This window comes from Heterocephalus glaber, unplaced genomic scaffold (assembly GCF_053883595.1).
Source record: "Heterocephalus glaber isolate CG9 unplaced genomic scaffold, H.glaber_assembly_v1.0 deba00001613, whole genome shotgun sequence".
Classification (NCBI taxonomy): domain Eukaryota; kingdom Metazoa; phylum Chordata; class Mammalia; order Rodentia; family Bathyergidae; genus Heterocephalus; species Heterocephalus glaber.
In genome coordinates this window covers 5,139,370-5,160,081 of record NW_028258384.1, presented here as the reverse complement: position 1 = coordinate 5,160,081, position 20,712 = coordinate 5,139,370, and the positions used below count along the sequence as shown (strand labels likewise).

At 38.4% G+C, this 20,712-nt stretch overlaps 2 protein-coding genes across 3 annotated transcripts in view; both read right to left on the bottom strand.

The window, feature by feature from the left end:
• Positions 1–7,482, bottom strand: part of Atp7a (ATPase copper transporting alpha) — a 228,203-nt gene extending 220,721 nt beyond the window's left edge. The window contains exon 1 of one of the 2 annotated variants that reach the window (XM_087196603.1): positions 7,411–7,482. The gene's annotated coding sequence lies outside the window, so the exon portion shown is untranslated. Of the gene's footprint in view, positions 1–5,869; positions 6,116–7,410 lie in introns of those variants that run through there. The other variant, XM_004867484.4, reaches the window with a different exon arrangement.
• A 4,252-nt stretch (positions 7,483–11,734) lies between these two features.
• Cox7b (cytochrome c oxidase subunit 7B) lies at positions 11,735–17,040 on the bottom strand. Its single transcript, XM_004867485.3, has 3 exons — positions 16,857–17,040; positions 13,660–13,784; positions 11,735–11,928 (listed from the first exon to the last, which is right to left on the bottom strand). The coding sequence occupies exons 1-3, from the start codon at positions 16,894–16,896 to the stop codon at positions 11,851–11,853; spliced, it is 243 nt and encodes an 80-aa protein (XP_004867542.1). The 5' UTR covers positions 16,897–17,040; the 3' UTR covers positions 11,735–11,850.
• Between the last annotated feature and the right edge of the window lie 3,672 nt (positions 17,041–20,712).

The window sequence follows — 20,712 nt, the reverse complement described above, 5'->3', positions numbered from 1 at the left end:
AATAAACCAGATGCATAAGCTTAAATACCATATAGTATCTCACATTTGAGTGAAGTACAAACAAAGAAAATGATAAAAGATGGATAAAAAAGACAAAGTTACAGATCTCTTGGAATGGGGTGAGGGGGAGGGGAAGGAAATAAGAAGAGTAAAGAGATGCCATGCACAGGAACCTAATAACCCCAATTAATGTAGACACTATATGCCATAACATGAGCTAAGACAAATATTATCAACAAGTATGAAAAAGGGGATAGGGGAATCAGAGGAGGAGTGGGAAGGTGAGGGAAGAAGAGGGGAGGGGGATTTAAAAAAAGAAACATGCTGTAATATGTATGTAACCATTCTATATATGGTTATATATGTATATATACAGTCATATGTATATATGACTGTATACTGTACGAATTGTAAACATGTGTAAATAAAATAATAAATAAAATAAAATAGCTACAGAAACTCTCAAAAAAAAAAACCTCTCTGAAGACATGTTTTTATGACCAAAATTAGTACTGTTATCACCTCAGCAGAAAGAGATGGACTTTCGACAGACAATACTGGAAGACATATGACTCCAATCTGATGGCCAATTCATCCAAATACACTTATACTTCTGATTAAAAATTAGTATTACTTAGGCATGGTGGTGCACACCTGTAATCCCAGCACTCAAGAGGCTGAGGCAGGAGGATTGCCACAATTTTGAGGCCAGCCTGGGCTACATAGTGAGTTTAGGGCCAGCCTGAATTACAAAGCAAGACCCTGCCTCAAAAAAAAAAATAGAATCAAGTTATTGTGAACTAAAAAGTAATGTTTAGAATTAACATTGAAAGGGAGAAAGCATTTACTGGTCAAAATGAAACTCATTCTATGCAAATAACAGTAATAATGTTTGTTCTTTCTTTTTATTTATTGGGCTGGGGATTTAGCTCAGTGGTTCCACCACTTGCCTTGCAAGCACAAGGACCCGAGTTCGATCCCCAGTACCAAAAAAAAAAAAAAAATCTGTCTTTTTATTTATTATTTTGAGACACTTAACTTGCCCAGGCAGAACTCAAATTTGCAATTTTCTTGCTTTAGTCTCCCAAAGTGCTGAGATTGCAGGCATGTGCCACCACACCAGGCATAATACCCTATTTCCCAGAAAATAAAACCTAACTGGAAAATAAGCCCTAGAATGATTTTTCAGGATGCTCATAAAATATAAGCCCTACTCCAAAAATAAGCCCCAGTGAAGGTCATCAGCCAGATAGACACATTTAGCACATCCATTGCAACACATGACAGACATATTGAATTATAAAATATTAATATATAAATACAAATGAATATTATTGACATTAATACTTAAATGATAGTATAAATGATAATCAAGTACTTGTAAATACCAAAGCAGGTGCCTTTGGACGAGAGGTATATGCCTATATAAACAGATGAACTCCAGACCATACTGTTGAATGACCACTCCAAGCACAGACATAATGCACAAATAACATCCATACTTGATAATGAATGGACATGGTTGTGTCCAATATGAACCTTCATAATTCAATATGTCGTGTGTTGTAATGGGTGTACTGAATGCACTCATGTGAAACAAAGAAACATTTTCTGAAATTTGGTGCCTGCAATTTTTCATCACTTTATCATTCTTAACTGTGACCATTTTTGTTGACACTCGGTCTCGTAGGTCTTCAATTAACACTTGATTTAAAGGAAACTCTGTGAGGCCCAGCCTGCAAGAGGTCGTGACTTGGGTGAAGAATTCAAGGGATAAAATCACTGACAGCTTGTGTTGCCAATACACTATGAGTAGGCTACATGGACAAGAAATGCTCATTAAGGAGAGCTCTATTGTCAGACATGAGAGACTGAGGCCGATGGTTCTGCAGGAAATGGAGTCGCAAGAAATTCAGGCTGAGGCTAAGTGTGGTGGCGGATACCTGCAATCCCAGCACTTGAAAAGCTGAGACAGGAGAACTGCTGCGCATTAGAGGCCAGCCTGGGCTACATAAGCAAGACTCTGTCTCCAAAAACCAAAAAAATAAAAGAAAGAAATTCAGGCTGGAATTCAGGGTTTGGAGAGTTATGATGATGTTTCAGAAGATGACATGACTAGTTGAATAAATGTAGATTGTTATACATGAATAAATGCAGGTTGTTATACATGAAAATAAAACATCTCCTGAAAATAAGTCCTATTTGCATCTTTTGGAGCAAAAATTAATACAGGACCTAGTCTTATTTTTGAAAGAATACATTATTGTTTAATATTATAATCAATACATGTATTAACAACTAATACCATACACTTGATATCATTAATATTACAGTAATGGTAATTAATATAGTATAGTATTGGACTAATATTTATTCATAATAATTCTGTGCTGAGGTTGTACTTTGGGGGGATATGGAGGTTTTTTCTAGGGGGTTGGAAACAGGGTCTCTCTTTGTACAGGCTGGTCTTAAACTCACTACATAGCCCAGGCTGACCTCAAACACATCATGATATTCCTACCTCAGCCTCGAGTGCTGTAATTACAGGCATGCGCCACCACACCCAGCAAGGTTGTAGCTTTAGTGCTAAGTGGTAGAGTGCTTGCATAGTATATATGAGGCCCTGAATTTTATCTCTAGTATCCAGAAAAAGAAAAGAAAAAGAAAAATTCTTAAATAATTTTGTCATCATTGAAAAAGTTGGATATCAGCTTGGGGGTATACACCTGCAATCTCAACACTCAGGAGACTGAGGCAGGAGGATTGCTACAAGTTTGACATCAGACTGGGCTACGTAATAAGTTCAAAGCCAGCCTACACTGCAAAGCAAGACCCTGTCTCAAAAAAACAAAAACAGGGCCGGGGATTTAGCTCAGTGGTTCCGCTGCCTGCCTCGCAAGTGCAAGGTCCCCGGTACCAAAAAAAAAAAAAAAAAAAATGTTACTCATTCCCACAATTTAAAAAGCTATTCCTTTTGGGCGTGGTGGCACATGCCTATAATCCCAGCTACTGAGGAAGCTGAGGCAGGAGGATCTCAAGTTTGAGGCCAGCCTGGGCAAATTAGTGAGACCTTGCCTCAAAAAAAAATTTGTAAAGGGCTGAAAGCTAGGCACGGTGGTGCATCCCTGTAATCCTAGCACTGGAGAGGCTAAGGCAGGAGGATCACTGAGTTGAAGGCCAGCCTGGGGTACACAGTGAGTTCAAGGTCAGCCTGCACTACAAAGTGAAACCTATCTCAAAAATAATTAAATAAATAAAGAGTTGGAGATGGTAGCTCAGTGGTAAAGTGCTTGCCTAGCATGTGCCAGGCCTTATATTTAATCTTTAGTATCCCCCAGACAAATGATTCCAAATAAAAGACACAAAGATCAAATCAGAATGAAAGGATTATGTGAGGCACAGCACAGCAAGAAGAAATAAGAATACAAAAAATCTGTTTGCTCAAGCTCTCCACCCCACCCTACCCCCGCCCATGATATCTGGGGTTTTTTGTTTTGTTTTTTTTTGGTACCAGGATGGAACTCAAGACCTTGCACTTGCGAGGCAGGCTCGGTGCCACTGAGCTAAATCCCTGGCCCTCACTCACTCTCTGCCTCCGCTTCTCCCCACCCCAAGCTCTTGCTGTTATCCAGGCTGGCCTCAAACTCTTGGACTCAGGACAGCCTCCTGCCTAAGCCTCCTAGCACCTGGGACTATAGACACTACTGTGTCTGGCTACTTTTGCCTCTTTTAGATTCTAGCTTATATCAGAAATAAACGTCATACCTTAACATTGTATTTGTCATTTCCATTCATTTTTTTCTATACAGAATATAGGTTTTTTTAATGGCTGCATTAGTTGGCTATAAGATAACCAGTTTTGTAATTTCTTTTGAGGTGCTGAAGATCAAACCCAGAAATGCACTCATGCTAAGCAAGAGCTCTACCAGTGAGCCACCCAACCCTGTATTCTAATTTTTTTCTTTTAACCAGTGACATCTTAGATGTTGACATATTATTGGATGTCCTCCATCTTTTCAGCTCCCCAAGCTTTGTTCACATTATTTCTACTTGGACTATCCTCCTCTTCCTTCATTCCTGAAAAGCTAAATCCCATCCATTTTTGAAGACCTAACTCAAATGCTCCCTTCCCAACACTTGCTATTTCTAATTCATAATCTTACTGGGAATAAAAAGTGAATAGGTGATCATATCTGTCTTTCCTACTACATTATCAGACCCTCAAGTTAAAAAAATAAAGACAAGAAAACAAAATCTCTTGTCATTACTGTAAACACAAAAAGTTTAAAATTAAAAAACTGCCAGGTGTGGTGGTGCACACCTGTAATCCCCAGCACTCAGATCCCCATGAGTTCGAAGCCAGCCTGGACTACATAGTGAGTTCAAGACTAGCCTGCGCGAGACCCTGTCAAAAGTAAATAAATAAAATAAAATAAAAAACTGAAATCTCAGTTCAAAATAACCTTTAAGCCAGACAGACAGTGCATGCCTGTGATCCCAGCACTTGGGAGGCTGAGGCAGGAGGATTGCTGTGAGTTCAAGGACAGCCCGGGCTACATAGTGAGTTCAAGACTAGCCTGAACTACACAGTGAGACCCTGTCTCAAAGAAACCAAATAAATAAATAAATAAATAACATTTCAAAGCCAGGTGTGGTGGTGCACACCTGTAATCCCAGCCCTTGGGAGGTTGAGACAGGAGGACCCTCAAGAATTTGAGATCAGCCTGGGCTACACAGCAAGACCCTATCTCAAAAAACAAACAAACTGGGCCCCGGGGATTTAGCTCAGTGGTTTCGCTGGCCAGGCACAAGGACCAGAGTTCGATCCCCAGTACCAAAAAAAAAAAAACAACAAAAACAAAAAACAAACAAAAACTTCCAAAAAGAATAAGATAAACAGCCTAATTATTCAATTAGTGGAGATGCTGGACTCACTGTCTTCATAGATGAATTCGACTGACTTAATGGCTCTCTTTTGAAGCCAGGAACTCTGTATTAGTCGTGCATGGCCTCCCCCCACTTCTTATACCTCAGTATCACCTAATTCAATATTCTGACACACTGTCTCAATACAAAGCCATATTACTGCAAATAAGGAGTGTATGATTAAAACAAATTTTAGATTCTGGAAAAATACTGCCTTTGTAAGAGTGTTGTGTCAAAAATAAAATGCTGGGGGCCAGGGATTTAGCTCAGCGGCATAGCACCTGCCTGGCAAGCGTGAGGTCCTGAGTTCAATCCCTGGTACCAATAATAATAATAATAAGTAAATAAAATAAAATGCTGCCTAGCATGCCTGAGGTCCTTGGTTGGATTCTGAGGGGGGGAGGGGGAGAGAAAGAACAGGGTGGGACAAGGACAAGGGTGCAGAGTTAACTGGAAAAGGGGGTACAATGAACAAAATGAAGTGGAAACAAAAGTGGTCTCTTAATTTAGTTTATGCTCTCAAAGTGAGACAAAAAGCCAAATACCTTTCTGTAAAATTATTATTTTATCAGTAGTGGTGATCTTAGTAACCTTAGTTTCCCAAGTATAAAGAGATGTCACTAAACAAAGACCCCAGTCCCCATGACTTCTAACAGGGTGCACAGACCCTTTTGTTCCCTGGATTAACTAACATAGGCCATGACTGATCTGGATACTCTCCCTAGGACTGTACAAGAAAGTGACGTGGGTCAGGACCTAATCTCTCCTCTAACCCACTTGAGAAGGTACAATGTAAGTATGGTAAATATCTGAGCTGTGAAAAAATGAGAGTTTGGAGACTGCCCCAGATTAACATGACCTTCTCACAACAGTTGGTAGTACAGACAGCACAAAACAAGCTCTCCGGTGGAAAGGGACAACAGGAAGCAGATGTAGCATTTACCTGGTTTTTCTGTCCTATGGTTAAACTAGAGCGACGCAGACGGCGGCAGCGATAAATCCACGCATGAAGCCTCCAAGCTCACACACTCCCATAAGTCACCGTAACCGCAGCGGCTGTGGCTGCTGTTGCGGCTGTGGCGGCAGCGGCGGCGTCCAAGGCAGCGGCAGCAACTCCTCCCTCTGCTTCTTTTTCCAGCCTAGCCTGGGCGGCCAACACCCCTCACCCCTCCCTCCCAGGACTACCCCCACTTCCGGATGATGCCCCGGCCGGAAGCAGGACCGACTGTATAAAGAGAGCCACGCGTCACGTGAAAGGGAGCGCGAGGCCTAGAGTCAAGCTTCTCCCGCCCCCTGCTGCCCCAAGGCCGACAAACAGTTTCGCAAAGGAGCTTGCAGTGGGCGCTGGTGTCACCTTTCCCTCAATCCAAATGCCAAAAACAAACTAAAGAAAGCAAACACACACAAAAAAACCTTACCAAAATGGTGCCTTGGTCATCTATAGTTTTCTAACCTCAGACCATGAGGTATCATAAGGACTTGTAAATATTTTTTGCTGGTTCATCCTTGCCCAGCATGAGATTCGTGTGGATCTCTCACAGGTTAAAATGTCAACTTGCTTCTGTTACCGTATAGCTTAACTCCAGAGGTAAAACTAAAAACCATGAACTTGCCGTCATCTTTCTATTGAAAAATTGTATCATGAACAAACAAAGTGTTTATAAATTCATAGTCTTTATGGGAAGGGACAGGGATTGTCACCACACTACCTTCATATGACCATTCCTAGTTCTGAACCACTTCCCCATTTATTCACTGGCCTAACATTTTAAACATCGAGAAGACTCCAGGAGTGCAAAAAATATTAGAAGTATCTAACAAGCTGGTTGTGGTGGTTTAATTCCAGCACTCTAGGAGAAAGGCTGTTGGTGTAACTCTGAAGGCCCTCAGTTCAATCCCCAGAACAGTGGGTGGGAGGGATCTATTACCATGAGTTCATATGGAAATGAGATGCATAAAATCTAACAATACAATAAATAAATGTTACAGAAAACATCTAAAACATTATTTATTCTTGTTTTCTAATTTGACATTTTAAAAACAACAAAATTCTAAGTTCTTTTTAAAATAGTTTTCTGGTATTGAGGATCAAACCCACCCTACCCACTGAAGTACATTCCAGCCTGCCCCTCTCCCCTGAGTTCTGGGAATTGAATCCAGGGCCTTTCCACTACATCCTCAACCCTTTTTATTTTGAGCAAGTCTTGCTAAATTACTAAATTGTGCATGCTGGGCTCCTCCTGCTTCACCCTCCCAGAATGTTGCGATTACAGGCACATGCCAACACTCCTGGCTTTTAATTGGAGGAAGGATTGTTGGTTTGGTTGGGAGTTTTTTGGGGGGGGAGTGAGACAGGGTCTCACTATGCAGTTCAGGCCGGCCTTGAACTCACTATGTAGCCCCGGCTGGCCTCGAACTGGCTTTTAATTTTTATTTTGAAACAAGGTCTCACTAATTTGACCAGGTGGGACTCAAATTTCCTACCTTAGTCTCCCAAGTACTGGAATCACAGTAGTACCACCTCCCAGGCTGATTTTTTAAAATTGTGAACAGTAACTGTAAAAGAAGGAAAGATTTCATCTTATTTCCAAGCAAGATATAGCCTTTTTCTCATCCCTCTTATGAGAAATAGCTGTTACATTAGAGAAAGGTAATCCCAAAGCTATTTCTATTTTTCAACTGGAACAATTTAAACACAGTTCCCATAGAAGAGTATCAAGTTTAAAAATGTAGAATTAAAAAAAAATAGGCCTCATGTGGTGGTCCACACCGGTAATCCCAACACTGGAGGCTGGGGCAGGAGGATCAACGCAAGTTCAAGGCCATCCTGGACTACATAGTGAGGTCAAGGCCAGTCTGAACTACCTAGTGAGACTTTGTCTCAAAAAACCAAAATAATAATAATAAAAGAAGAATGTTGTAGAATTCAAAACAGTATCCAAAGTACAAATACTAAATATTTCTGAAAGACTTATAATAGTGTGTGAAACACAATAAATATTTAAGAGTTAAATAATTCCCATCCTACCAGTTGTCAAATTCCCATTAAGACTTCATAGGCAAAAAAAAAAAAAAAAACTTGATAGGCAACATTTAAAATTATCCAAAAAAAATAAAATAAAATAAAATAAAAAATAAAATTATCCACAGATTACCCGGGCATGATGGTGCATGCCTGTAATCCCAGCACACTTGAGGGTGAGGCAGGAAGATCAAGAGTTCAAAGCCAGCCTGGACTACATAGCAATACCCTGTCTCAAAAAAACAAATAACAAAATTATCCGTAGATCTAAATTTTAGGCCTACAATTATTTCAAAAGGAATTAATTCTCTCTTCTTCCTAAACCTATAAAATAAAAACCTATAAGATAAATTAGTCTCAGAACTCCCTATCTTCTCAGACATTAAGTTCTAGTTGTTAATCAATGTGCATAATTTCAATCAATGTGTGCAAGATACAAATTCAGCCCAAAATTTAATTTAAATTATTAAAAATCAAATACAATGGGGTAGGGATATATGAGCATCAGAGCAAAAAAAAACCCCATCATATTATATGAAATTAAATGGACTCCCAAATACAGTATTAGCAAGTTGGATTGTAGCTAATTATTAACACTGTTAAGCTTTCAAAGAAATTCAAAGATACCAAGAATATAGTTTTATTAGAAGCAGAATATTAACTGGAGCTTGGTGGCACACACCAGTAATTCCAGCATTCTGGGAGTGTGAGCCAGGAGGATTCCAAGTTTGAGCCCAGCCTGGGCAATTTAGCAAGACTCTATCTCAAATAAGGGCTAGGGCTGTAGCTCGGTGTGAAAGCCCTGAGTTCAACACCCCAGTACCACAAAAAAATTTAATTTTTTAAAAAATGTAGTTTATTAACACAAGCTGCAACATCCCCTATGAAATACATATTTATTTAGCCACGCAGCCTTTGCCTCAGTCTGAAACACCTTCTATCTTTAAATGCAACATCCTTAATCCTCCTTGTCAATGCAGAAGCATACTAATGTTTTTTCACAATCACTATATTGATTGTGCTTTCAAATAGAGGTATATGCCTGCACTGGTAATCAAGTTTGCTGTAAGTTGAGCAGATAGTGGCTCCAAAATGCTTATGATATCACCAATGAATAGTCACCAGGGTTAAGAACTCAACATCTGTGCCTCTTCAACTACTATAGCACCTCACTGTGAGTTCAGTGAACTTATAGTAACAGATTGGAGATGCTAAAAATAATTACTGTAGTGTAGGATTTAAAGCATTAGTCATGTTCACTTGAACTAAAAAATACTTTAGTCCTCCAACAGCATTTAAAAGATTGGCAATGTTTCTAAGCTGAGTCACTTATCTAAATTCTTCTGACATAGATACTTGAAAATAGGGAGCCTAATTTGATAACCTTCCAAATTTAAGTATTATTTAAAACTCTGAAAGTAACATGTTATGGGATAAATTGAGTCCAAATCTAGAACTCTCTTGCCTGAGTGCACTAGGAAAGCTGCAAGATTAGAATGTTGTGATGGCATATTTAAACCAGTTTCATTTCTAATAATGGTTGTGGTAATTTTTTTTTTTTTGCTACCGGGGATCAAACTCGGGTCCTTGTGCTTGCAAGGCAGGCAGCGAAACTACTGAGCTAAATCCCCGGCCCAATGGTTGTGGTAATTTTAGAATTACCCATCAGGACAAAATTGAGTACTAAATTAAGATTTATGGGTTTTTTTCCCCCAGTGCTGAGGATCAAATCCAGAGCCTCACACATGCTAGGCAAGTACTCTATCACTGAGCTATATTTTTTTTTTGGTACTGGGGAATCGAACTCGGGTCCTTGAGCTTGCGCAGCAGGCGGCGAAACCACTGAGCTAAATCCCTGGCCCAACTGAGCTATATTCTTAACCTAAAATTAAGTTTACTTTTTAAAAGTTTATTTGAAAAAGTAAAAGTGAAGAGTGAGAAACAGGCTCTGCAAAGAGAGCTTGGGCTGAGTAAAAGGGGAAAAAGCAAGAAAAAAGAACACCATGTAGCCTGGGATTTAGCTCAGTGGTGCCACCACCTGCTTCGCAAGCACAGGGTCCCAAGGAGTTCGATCCCTGGTACCAAAAAAAAAAAAAAAAAAAGGACACCCTGGAGAAAGTAGAATGAACTATTATGAAGAAAGCCACAATAGCCAAAAATTAAGTTTAGAAGCTTAAGGATGGGGCGTTGCTCAGCGATCAAGCACTTGCCTACCATGGGTGAAGCTCTGAAGTCAGTTTTGGCACAGCAAAAATAATCTTTTTCATGTGTACTGACAACCAAATTTTACCAAAGTAACGTATTTTTGCTGGCAAGTGGACAGATAACATTCTAAAATGTCACACATAGAGCTGACAACTATCATATAACAGAAATAGTCCAAATCATACTGATTATTGCTTCCAGTCATTCGATATGATGGGGGAGAATTCAGAGGTGAAAAGTATATTATAATCTAATAGGCAGGGCCGGGGATGTAGCTCAGCAGTGCAGTGCCTGCTTGGTAAGCACAAGGTCCTGAGTTTGATTCCCAGTACTGATAAGAAAAAAAGGGTACGAAATAATCTAATAGACTGAGGATTCCTTAAAGATGTTTATCTTTCTTAATCACATCTCAGGTTTACATGCTTTTGAAGACTTCAGTCTTCTTATGAAGACCATTTCCACAGATAGGACTTTATGTGCTCTTATCAAAAAGTGGTGCTACTATAGTTATTAATCTTGCAACCTATTTATTTTGCAATAACATTGTTATTTCTATTAAAATCATGTAACCACCAACTTTGGTGCATTTGAATTTGTTTTTTGATACAAGGTCTCACTATATAGTTCAGGCTGGCATCAAACACACAGCAATCCTGCTGCCTCAGCCTCCTGAGGGCTGGGATTACAGGTATGCACCACCACACTCAGCTTGACTTTGGTGCATTCGAGGAGACTCTTAAGACAGTGATGGCGAACCTTTTAGAGCTTTCAATGATAACAAACAGCAGGCAACAGCACACGTGCCACTTTCACCACCACTGCTCTAAGACATACTGCCTTCATTAACAGGCAAAAAATCTAATACTTTTATATGTAAGGTTAAATGACTAGCAATAAATAGACTGAATTTTTTTTCTTTTTTTGGTACTGGGAATCAAACTCAGGGACTCCCACTTGCTGGGCAGATGCTGCACGGCTGAGCTACATTCCTGCCCCTCACTACAGACTGTATGTGACAAATCTTTTTGCTTAATACCATTATAAAAATCTCTAATAAACAGATACAAAATCAAAAGGTCTGATTAAGATAAGTATCCCAAAAGAGCCAAAGAGCTAATCTTCAATCTGGTTCACTTTATGGAACCATTGTTCCCTTCGATCTGGTGACAGCCTAAATTCTCTAATGTGAAAAGGAGCCTGGCATAGTATAATTCCAGCACTTGAGAGAATGAAGAAGGACAGCCATGAGTTCAAGACCAGCCTGAGCTATATACAAAGTGAGTTCAAGGCTAGCCTGAAACATGAGAAGTAGAAAGTAGCAGGCATAACCAATGTTTGGGCCAAATTTTTGCTCAAAGATGACCTAAAATAGTGCTGTGATCAATTATTCATTAGTTATAATTTCAGCTTACTATAAAGTTGACGTCCAGATGATAACCAAATCTCCATTTCATATTACTTCATAGAGAAGCTCTTTTCAGAAGGTGTATAGTATTTTTACTTTAACATTAACACAAAGGTTAAATAAAAAGCAATCAAATTAAACTTCATTTACAAAGGAAACAAACAAAACCCACAATGCAGGTTTCAATTATACTTTATTTCTTCACTATGCCATATTTTAATGGATACACAGTGCTTTTACTTGGCATCAATTATGATTTCATTTCAATTTAGTATTACATCAGCTGGCATGATTACTGATCTCTCCATTCCTTTGGGGTGACTCTGCCAACAGGGGAAAGGTTCCATTCTATTCCAATCTGTGTTGCTGTCTGTAAAAATTAAAATTATGTCAGTTATACATTTAAACCAAAGTCCACTCCTCCATTTTGCTTATTTCTTGAAAATGACAAAAACATTGTTCTACTGGTTAAAATACCCATAAACTCACCTAGGATACAGCACCGTCCATGTAAGTCAAACCTAACTGTTGCCCTAATTCTCCAGAGCAGTGCTGTTCAACAGAACTTCCTGAAAGACTTGTTCTACATCTGTACTGTACAACACAGTAGTCACTAGCCACAAGTGGCTTTTAAGCACTTGGCTATGCCTAGTGCGACTGAGGAAATTTTCATCAGAATTGCCTAAATAACAGCCAAAGAGCATTTTGTAATACTATACCCCTTCATCATTAAGGAATATTTCCCCGCCAAAAGCTCCTCTGATCACACATTTGTTAGATATTTGTTTATCCCTCTAATTAAGTACACATTTATTTTAATAGTATGTTTGTTTCCGGGGCTATGGGTATAAATCAGTGGTAGAGTGGTTGACTAGCATGTAAAAGGCCCTGGATTCAATCCTTACCACCAAAAATATTGTACCTGATAATCGGTTTTTTTGTTTTTTTGGTGTTTTAGACAGGGTCTCACTATGCAGTTCAGACTAGCCTTGAACTCACTATGTAGTCACTGCTGACCTCGAACTTGTGGTGATCCTCTTGCCTCAGGCGAGTGCCGGTATTACAGGTGTGCACCACCACACCCAGCTTAGCTTCTTTGAGGCAAGGGTTGATTTGTAGCTTTTGATGCAGGCGCTGGAACCACTGAGCTAAATCCCCGGCCCCTGATTTGTATCTTTTAAAAAATAATTTAAATATTTATTTAAATTTCAATACTACTTTTAACCAGTAAATACAGTGGTAAATAGATTGTTATAAGACACAAAAAAACTAAAATATGAAATGCAAGTTACTTTATATCTCTTCCACGAAAAATATTGTGTTCAGCTCTACTACAAAATTTTAGAAAAAAAAAACTAATCACTGAAGTGCATAGAGGATGACCCAAAATTATAAAAATCCTGGCAACTATAGAACAAAAAACAAGCAACAGAACTAAAGATGTTTTGTTTCTTTTTGTTGTTTTGGTGCTGGCCTCATGCATGCTAAGTACAAACTCTACAACTAAGCTATACCTCCAGCCCATGATAGCAATTTTCTAATATCTAATGGCTGTTATATGGAAATGTGATGATCAGAATTATCTGTATTGCAATTGAATGATGGGTTAAATATGAAAGAAGTATATTTTTATTCAACATAAGATCCTTTTATCATCTATACAATATGGAAAGGGCCACCTTGTGACCCAGTTAGCAATTTGTTACTTGAAATGTTAACAACACAAGAAGGAGGGGAAGGAAAGGGGATGTAAAAAGAATTAGGATGTGTTATGTCCATGTAACCAACTCTCCATGATGAATGTAATCATGTACTACAAACACATACTAATAAAAATTTCCAAAAAAAGAATGGATGAATGCTGACAAAGAAACATTTGTACTGGGTGGGTTATTAGATAATCTTACAAGTCCTTTCTAACTAGAAATGTATACTGCTGTGTTAAAACATTTCGAATACACAGATTAAGAATGAAAAATATCTAAAATAAAAATTACTGAGGTGGAGGGTATAGGTAATTAGTAGAGTGCTTATCTAGCATACGTGAAGTCCTGGGTTAAATCCCAACATTGTTAAGGAAAAAAGAATCAATAATACTTACATATGTCCATACAGCAATACAGAATGTGGCTCCACCAATTAATACAGCGTTACCATATTGGTCATGGAAATCAGGTGTACGTTTCTGGTGGCTCCGCCTTGCCACCATTTGTTGAATGCTTCGAACTTAAAAAAAAATGTAGAAATGTATCATTATTAGGAAAAGAAAACATGTGATTGACAATGCTGAAGAGAAAGCCAAGGAAGTTAACTGAATAGTATTGCAGTTGAATAAAATGTCACATTGCAGCTAAAAACAAACTTAATATATCCTGAAATACATCAAAAATAAGATAAACTGACAGGCATGGTGGCATACACAGGTAATCCCAGCACTGAGAGGCCAACATAGGAGAATCTCAAATGTTAAGCCCAGCCTGGGCCACTTCTCAACTTACTCAAAACAAAACGTAAAATGAGGGCTGGAGATGTATCTCAGTGGTAGAGGGCTTGCCTAGCATGGATGAGAGCTCAATCCCCTGTACTGGAAAAGGGGGCAGAGGGATGAACTCAAAATGAATCACCCTTCCCTCCCCACCCCAGCCCCATCCCCATCCCCCCGACCCAGGATCAAACTCAGGACCTTTCAATTGCCAGGCAGGTGTGGTGTCACTGAACTATATGGCCAGCCCATCAAAATGAACTTCAAATTAAAGCAACTGTTCATGACCTTAAAATTTCAACCAAAAACCTCTCCAAAAATAGGGCAACCTGAACTTTACTAAAAAATCATTACTAAAAATATTACTAATGAATAAGGCACCATGCTATAAAAAGTAGAGTATATAAAAACATGTAAGATTCAAGGCCAGCCGGGGATATATATGACATCAAGGCCTGCCTGAACTACATTGTGTGACCCTATCTCAAAACAAAACAAAACAAAACAAAACAAAACAAAACAAAACAAAAAAACAAGACACAGAATTTGTTGTTAGGTTATTCCCAGTCTGGAAGAGGGTACATCATATGAAGACACAAATCACTATAATACACAGAAGTAGAATTGGCTTAGCACTTTTTTTTTCCTTTTTCCTTTTTTTTTTGTACTAGGAATCAAACTCAGGGCTTCCAGCTTGCCAGGCAGGTGCTGTGCTGCTGAGCTACATCCCCATCCTAGCTCAGCACTTTAAATGCCAGGCAGAATTTGGTTCTGCAAATATGGAAAAGGGGAATGTGAAAATGGGAAGAGACAGAAAAATCCAGAGTACTGAAAAACCAATTAAGTGTGGTTGAAAGATAAGGAATATAGGCAGGTAATAGAGAATAAAACTAGAAAGGATCATAGAGAGCTACTTTGCTTTGGTAGGCAAGGTAAGATGGTAAAGATTTTTAAGCAGAATGACAAGTTTTTACTATTACTCTAGTACAAAGGTTGAAACTATAGTTTTCAAGCTGTTCCTGGAGGTTGAGCAGGAGAGCTTGAAAAAGAGCCCAGACTAGGAAAAGCTATTTCTAGTTTTTCTTCCTTCCTCTCCAATTTAAGTAGCAGATCCTTACTGTTTTAAAGAGCCCCAAAAGGTATATCTATAGCAGAAGCATGTTAAAGAAATGGCAATGTTTCCCATTCACTAACACTTAGGAACAAAATAGTGTTTATGTGGTACAATGGGTTATTTCACGGTAGTTACTGACCATTACTGGTTCTCCTAACTGCCTTATATTATTTTCACCTTAGTCACACCTAGGATGAATAAATTTACAAATATTTCACAATTCAAAGTGAGCATGTGAATTAATTGGACATGGTGGTGCACACCTGTAATCCCAATACTCTAGGAGGCTGGGGCAGGAGGATTGTAAATTTGAACCCAGCCTGGGCAATTTAGTGAGACCCTGTCTCAAAAGCAAAAATAAAAAAATAAAAATAAATAAAAAAAATAAAAGCAAAAAATACACAGGGCTGGAGATGTACCTCAGTTCGAAGGTCCTGAGTTCAATCTCCAGTATCACTAAAGAAATGAAAGAACTGTAATCTTAGCACTTGGGAGGCTGAGGTAGGAGGACTGCTGCAAGTTTGAGGCCAGCCTGGGCTAAATAGTGAGTTCAAGACCAGCCTGAAGTACATAACATGACCCTGTCTCAAAAATCCAAAACAAAACAACAAAACAAAGCAAGGCAGGAAGGAGAGGAGGGAGAAGAAAAAGAAAGCAAGAATGCATGTGAGTCCCACATTAAAAATACACACACACACACACACACACACACACACACACCAAGGTACAAGACCCTACTTGCTCAAAAGGCAAGGAAATTGAGACTACCAAGAAATTTTGACTTGAAAACTCAGATTACCCAAGTAGATGTCCTTAGACTTCTCCTCTACAACAAAACTGGTTATCACACATTGGTAACCTCATATAATCCTCTCCAACCCTATGAGATATTATGTACTAATTCCTTTTTTGACAAAGAAGAAAAACGGTTCAGAGAATTTAAATCCTAAATATACCTTTTAGCATAAGAAAAGCCAGGTGGTTTTAAAATTATTTTCAAAAAGAAAAGAATAAGTTGAGTGTCTAGAACACAATCTAGTAATATCCCTAATACCTCTGTGAAGTGAAAATAAAAATACAGCTACAGAAGCTGATGGTAATCGCCTAAGGTCACCTTCAGTACAAATCAAATAAGGAACTTAATTTTTTCCTCTCAGTACATAATGCAAGACTCAAATTTCTCTGTATCTGCCTAATTTTCAAACAAGATTTTTAAAAAATGACCACGATTGCTTTCAGGGCAGTTAATATTCAGTTAACAACCAACAAATAACTTCAAAGCTGCAAGGCTACCATTTAGGTTATCACCACGCAAGGAAACCAGATAAAAAGCTAAATTTAGTTTCCTACAGTGATTATAGGGATTGGAGAGAGGTCCTTCTAGGTGGGGTTATGAGTAAATGTACCCCCAAAGTAAAATTTATGACACTACTTTAAAAAGCGACAGCTGTCCACAAACAACGTCGTTGAGATAACTTAAGAATTAAAAAGTAGTGCTACCCGAGGACTCCGATAGCAGAAAGACGGCTGGGAACCGAAACAAAAAAACTGAGAGATAAAATCAATGCTAAGGAGATCTCTGGGACGAAGTAAGAGGCCAAGCATTTAGAATGAGGATGTCGATGGGAGAAAGGGGGCACGAGACAACGGGGTAAAGGGATATAAGGCTGTTGTAAATGACTTCATCGTAACTTTTGCTCACCTGGAAGACGACCTAATGCGTTTTTGGCCAAGGGAAACATCGTGGAGCTGAAGATGAAACTGCGGTTATTGCAACTGCTGGTTTGGTGCAAATTACTTCCAGATACCCTTGCAAAGAGCCCTGAAAAACAAAATGGCTTTCTGTAGAGATGCTTAATGAGATTTGATGAAATCTCGCGAGATTTTTTAAAAAACCTATAAAAATTCTAATTCTCCTTACCCCCGAGGAAAAACAAAGGCCTTCTGGGAGATGTAGTTTGAAGCTTTATAGGTGACGTAGGATTGTACTCAATAAAAACTGAGCAAACTCCTTGAAGTAAGGTTTAAGGCTCTACTGAGGAGTGCAGAGACACTGATCTTCCCCCAGTCGCCTAAGGCACCAGTTTCAAAATGGTGTTAAAGTTCAAGAAGCTTGGATTTTGTGTCTCGCTCCACACTAGCTCGTTTTTCTTTCTTTCTCCAGTGTTTTTTACTTTTCAAAATTTTTGTCTCTTTTTAACGTTTGTTTGTTTTTTGAGACAGGGTCTCTCCATGTAGTTCAGGCTGGCCTTGAACTCACTATGTAGTCTAGGTTGGCCTGGGCCTCGAGAGGATCCTACTGCTACAGCCTCCTGGGTGCTGGGAATACAGGCGTACACCCCTGCGCCCGGCTAACTTTTAATTTTGAATTAACTCCCAAATTTAGAGAAGTGTAAAATATTAAAAAGCATTCCTAGGGAATCTCTCGAACGACCAGTGATATTGAAAATCATTTCATGTATTTATTTGCCATTTATACTTATTCATCTGAGAAACGTCTGTTCATTTTAGAGGCCCATTTTTGGATTGGGTCTTTAAATTTGGGGGAATCTGATATTTTTGGGTTCTTCACTTGATCTTAGCCAAAAGGCCGAGAAGCGATTTGGGGTTCTTTATATAATTCTAGATAATAGTCTTTTGTCTGAGGAACAGCTGGTAAAAAAATTTTTCCCACACTGTGGGTAGTCTCCTCACTCTATTGGTGGTTTCTCTTTCTGTGAAAAGTTTTTTAATAATATGAGACCCAAGTTGTTGATTCTTTGTGATATTTCCTGTGCAATCAGGGTTTTGTTCATAAAGTCTTTGTCTATACCAATGTCTTCAAGAGTTGAACCTATTCTATCTTCCAGCAGATGTAGTATTTCTGTTTTAATATTTAGATCTTTGATCCATTTCCATTTTAGGTTAGTGCATGGTGAAAGATATGGGTCTAGTTTTTATCTTCAGCATGTAGAAAGCCAGTTTTTCCAGCACCATTTGTGAAAGAGGCTACCTTTCTTCCAGAGAAGGTGTTTGGCTCCTTTGTCAAAGATAAGGTGGCTGAGTATGTTTGGAGTTGTTTCTGCATATTCTAATCTGTTCCATGGATCCTTGGATCTGATTTTTGCCAGTACCATGCTATTTTTATCACAGTAGCTTTGTAGTGTAATTTCAAGTCAGGGAGTGTAATGCCCCGTGCCTTGCCTTTGTTGCCTAGAATTAGTTTTGCTCTTCTAGGTTTCTTTTGCTTCCAAATCAATTTTAGGATCGTTTTCATTAATCCTGTTAGATATGCTGTTGGAATTTTGATTGGGATTGTATTAAATCTGTATAACAATTTTGGATATATGGCCATTTTCACTATATTGGTTCTTCCTATCCAAGGACAAGGGATATCTTTCCATTTTCTGATATCCTCTTTGATCTCCTTTTTCAGAGTACTGTAGTTTTCCTTGTAAAGGTGTTTTACTTCCTTCGTCAGATTGATTCCTAGGTATTGTGGGGTTTTTTGATGCTATTATGAAAGGTGTTCTTTCCTTAATTTCTCTCTCAGTGAATTTGTTATTTGTGTATAGGAATGCTATTGATTTTTGAGTGTTGGCTTTGTATCCACCTACCCTATTGAATTTGGTTATTAAATTTAGAAGTCTTTTGGTGGAGTTTTTGGGGTCTTCTATGTAAAGCATCATGTCATCTGCAAATAATGATAACTTGACTTCTTCCTTTCCTATTCTTATTCCTTTTATTTCTTTTTTTTTTTTTTTGGTACTGGGGATGGTACTTGGATCCTTGCACTTTCGAGGCAGGAGGCAGAACCACTGAGCTAAATCCCCGGCCCTATTCCTTCTATTTCTTTCTCTTGTCTCATTGCTCTGGCTAATGTTTCCAGAACTGTATTGATTAAGAACGGTGACAGTGGACATCCTTGTCTTGTTGCTGATTTTAAAGGGAAAGCTTTCAGTTTTTGTCCATTTAGTATGGTGTTGGCTGTTGGTTTGTCATAGATGGTTTTTACCAGATTAAGATAAAAACCATCTATTCTAATTTTCTGTGGGGTTTTATCATGAATTGGTGTTGAACTTTGTCAAATGCTTTTTCTGCATTTATTGAGAAGATCATATGGTTTTTGTCCTTGGCTCTGTTAATACATTGTATTGCATTTATTGATTTGCATATGTTGAACCATCCTTGCATTCCTCGGATGAATCCTACTTGGTCAAGGTGTATAATCTTCTTGATAATTTGCTGCATTCTGTTTGCCAGTATCTTATTGAGAATTTTTGCATCCATGTTCATTTGGGAAATTCGCCCATAGTTCCTTTTTTGATTGGATTCCTCTCTGGTTTTGGTATCAGGGTAATACTTGCTTCCAGGAATGAACTTGGGAATATTGCTTCCCTTTTAATTTCATTAAAGAGTTTGAAAAGTAGTGACATTAGGTCTCCTCTGAATTTCTTGTAGAATTCCCCAGTGAATCCATCAGGGCCTGGGTTTTTCTTTGTTGGTAGGTTTTAATTACATCTTCAATTTCATTGACTGATATTGGTTTAATTCAAATTTTTATATCTTCTTGATTCAGTTTTGGTAATTCATATGTATCTAGGAATCTGTCCATTTCTTCTGTGTTTTCCTTCTTATTAGAATACAGGTTCTCAAAGTAGGTATTGATGATCTTCTGGATTTCTGCAGGATCTGTTGTGATTTCAGGCCTTTCCTTCTTAAGTACATGGATTGAGTCTTTTTTTTTATAAGTTTGGCTAAGGGTTTGTCCATTTTATTTAATTTTTCAAAAAATCAACTCTCTGATTTATTGATTCTTTGTATTGTTTTCTTAGTCTCTGTTGCATTAATTTCTCCTCTGGTCTTTATAATTTCCTCCCTTGCATAAGCTCTGGGCTTGACTTGCTCTTCCTTTTCTAGAAGCTTCAGGTTCAATATTAGGTTGTTTATTTGAGCTTGCTCTGTTTTTCTGATATGAGAATTCACTGCTATAAATTTCCCTTGTAGGACTGCTTTCATTGTGTCCCATAAGTTCTGGTATATTGTATTGGCATTATCATTTAACTATAGAAACTGTTTAATTTCTTCTTTGTCCCAGTGGTTGTTCAGGAGGGTGTTATTTAATTTCCATAGGTTTATGAAGTTTTTATGGTTTCTTTTGCCATTGATCTCCAATTTCATTGCACTGTGATCTGATAATATGCATGGGATAACTTCAATTCCCTTGCATTTAAATAAGCATGTTCTGGGGCCGGGGATTTAACTCAGTGGTTTCACCACCTGCCTAGCAAGCGCAAGGTCCTGAGTCCAATCCCCGGTACCAAAAAGAAAAAAGAAAAAAGCAGCATGTTCTGGAAGCTAGTATGTAAGTCTATTTTAGAGAACATTCCATGTGCAGCTGAGAAGAATGTGTATTCTGATGTTGTTAGGTGGAACACTCTTTAGAGGTATACTAAGTCCATTTGTTCAAAGGTTTGGCTCAGCTCTGATAATTCTTTGATTTTTTTTTTGTCTAGTTGATCTATTTGTGACAGTGGGGTAGTGAGGACTCCGTTGCAATTTTATTAGTACTTATTTGA

Coding starts and splice junctions, on each gene's coding strand:
- Cox7b (XM_004867485.3), bottom strand. CDS start 16,896: ATGTTTCCCTTGGCCAAAAACGCATTAGGTCGTCTTCCAG. Junction 13,785..16,856: donor CGCATTAGGTCGTCTTCCAG/GTGAGCAAAAGT, acceptor TTTTTTTTTAAG/TTCGAAGCATTCAACAAATG. Junction 11,929..13,659: donor GTATTGCTGTATGGACATAT/GTAAGTATTATT, acceptor TAATTTTTACAG/ACAGCAACACAGATTGGAAT.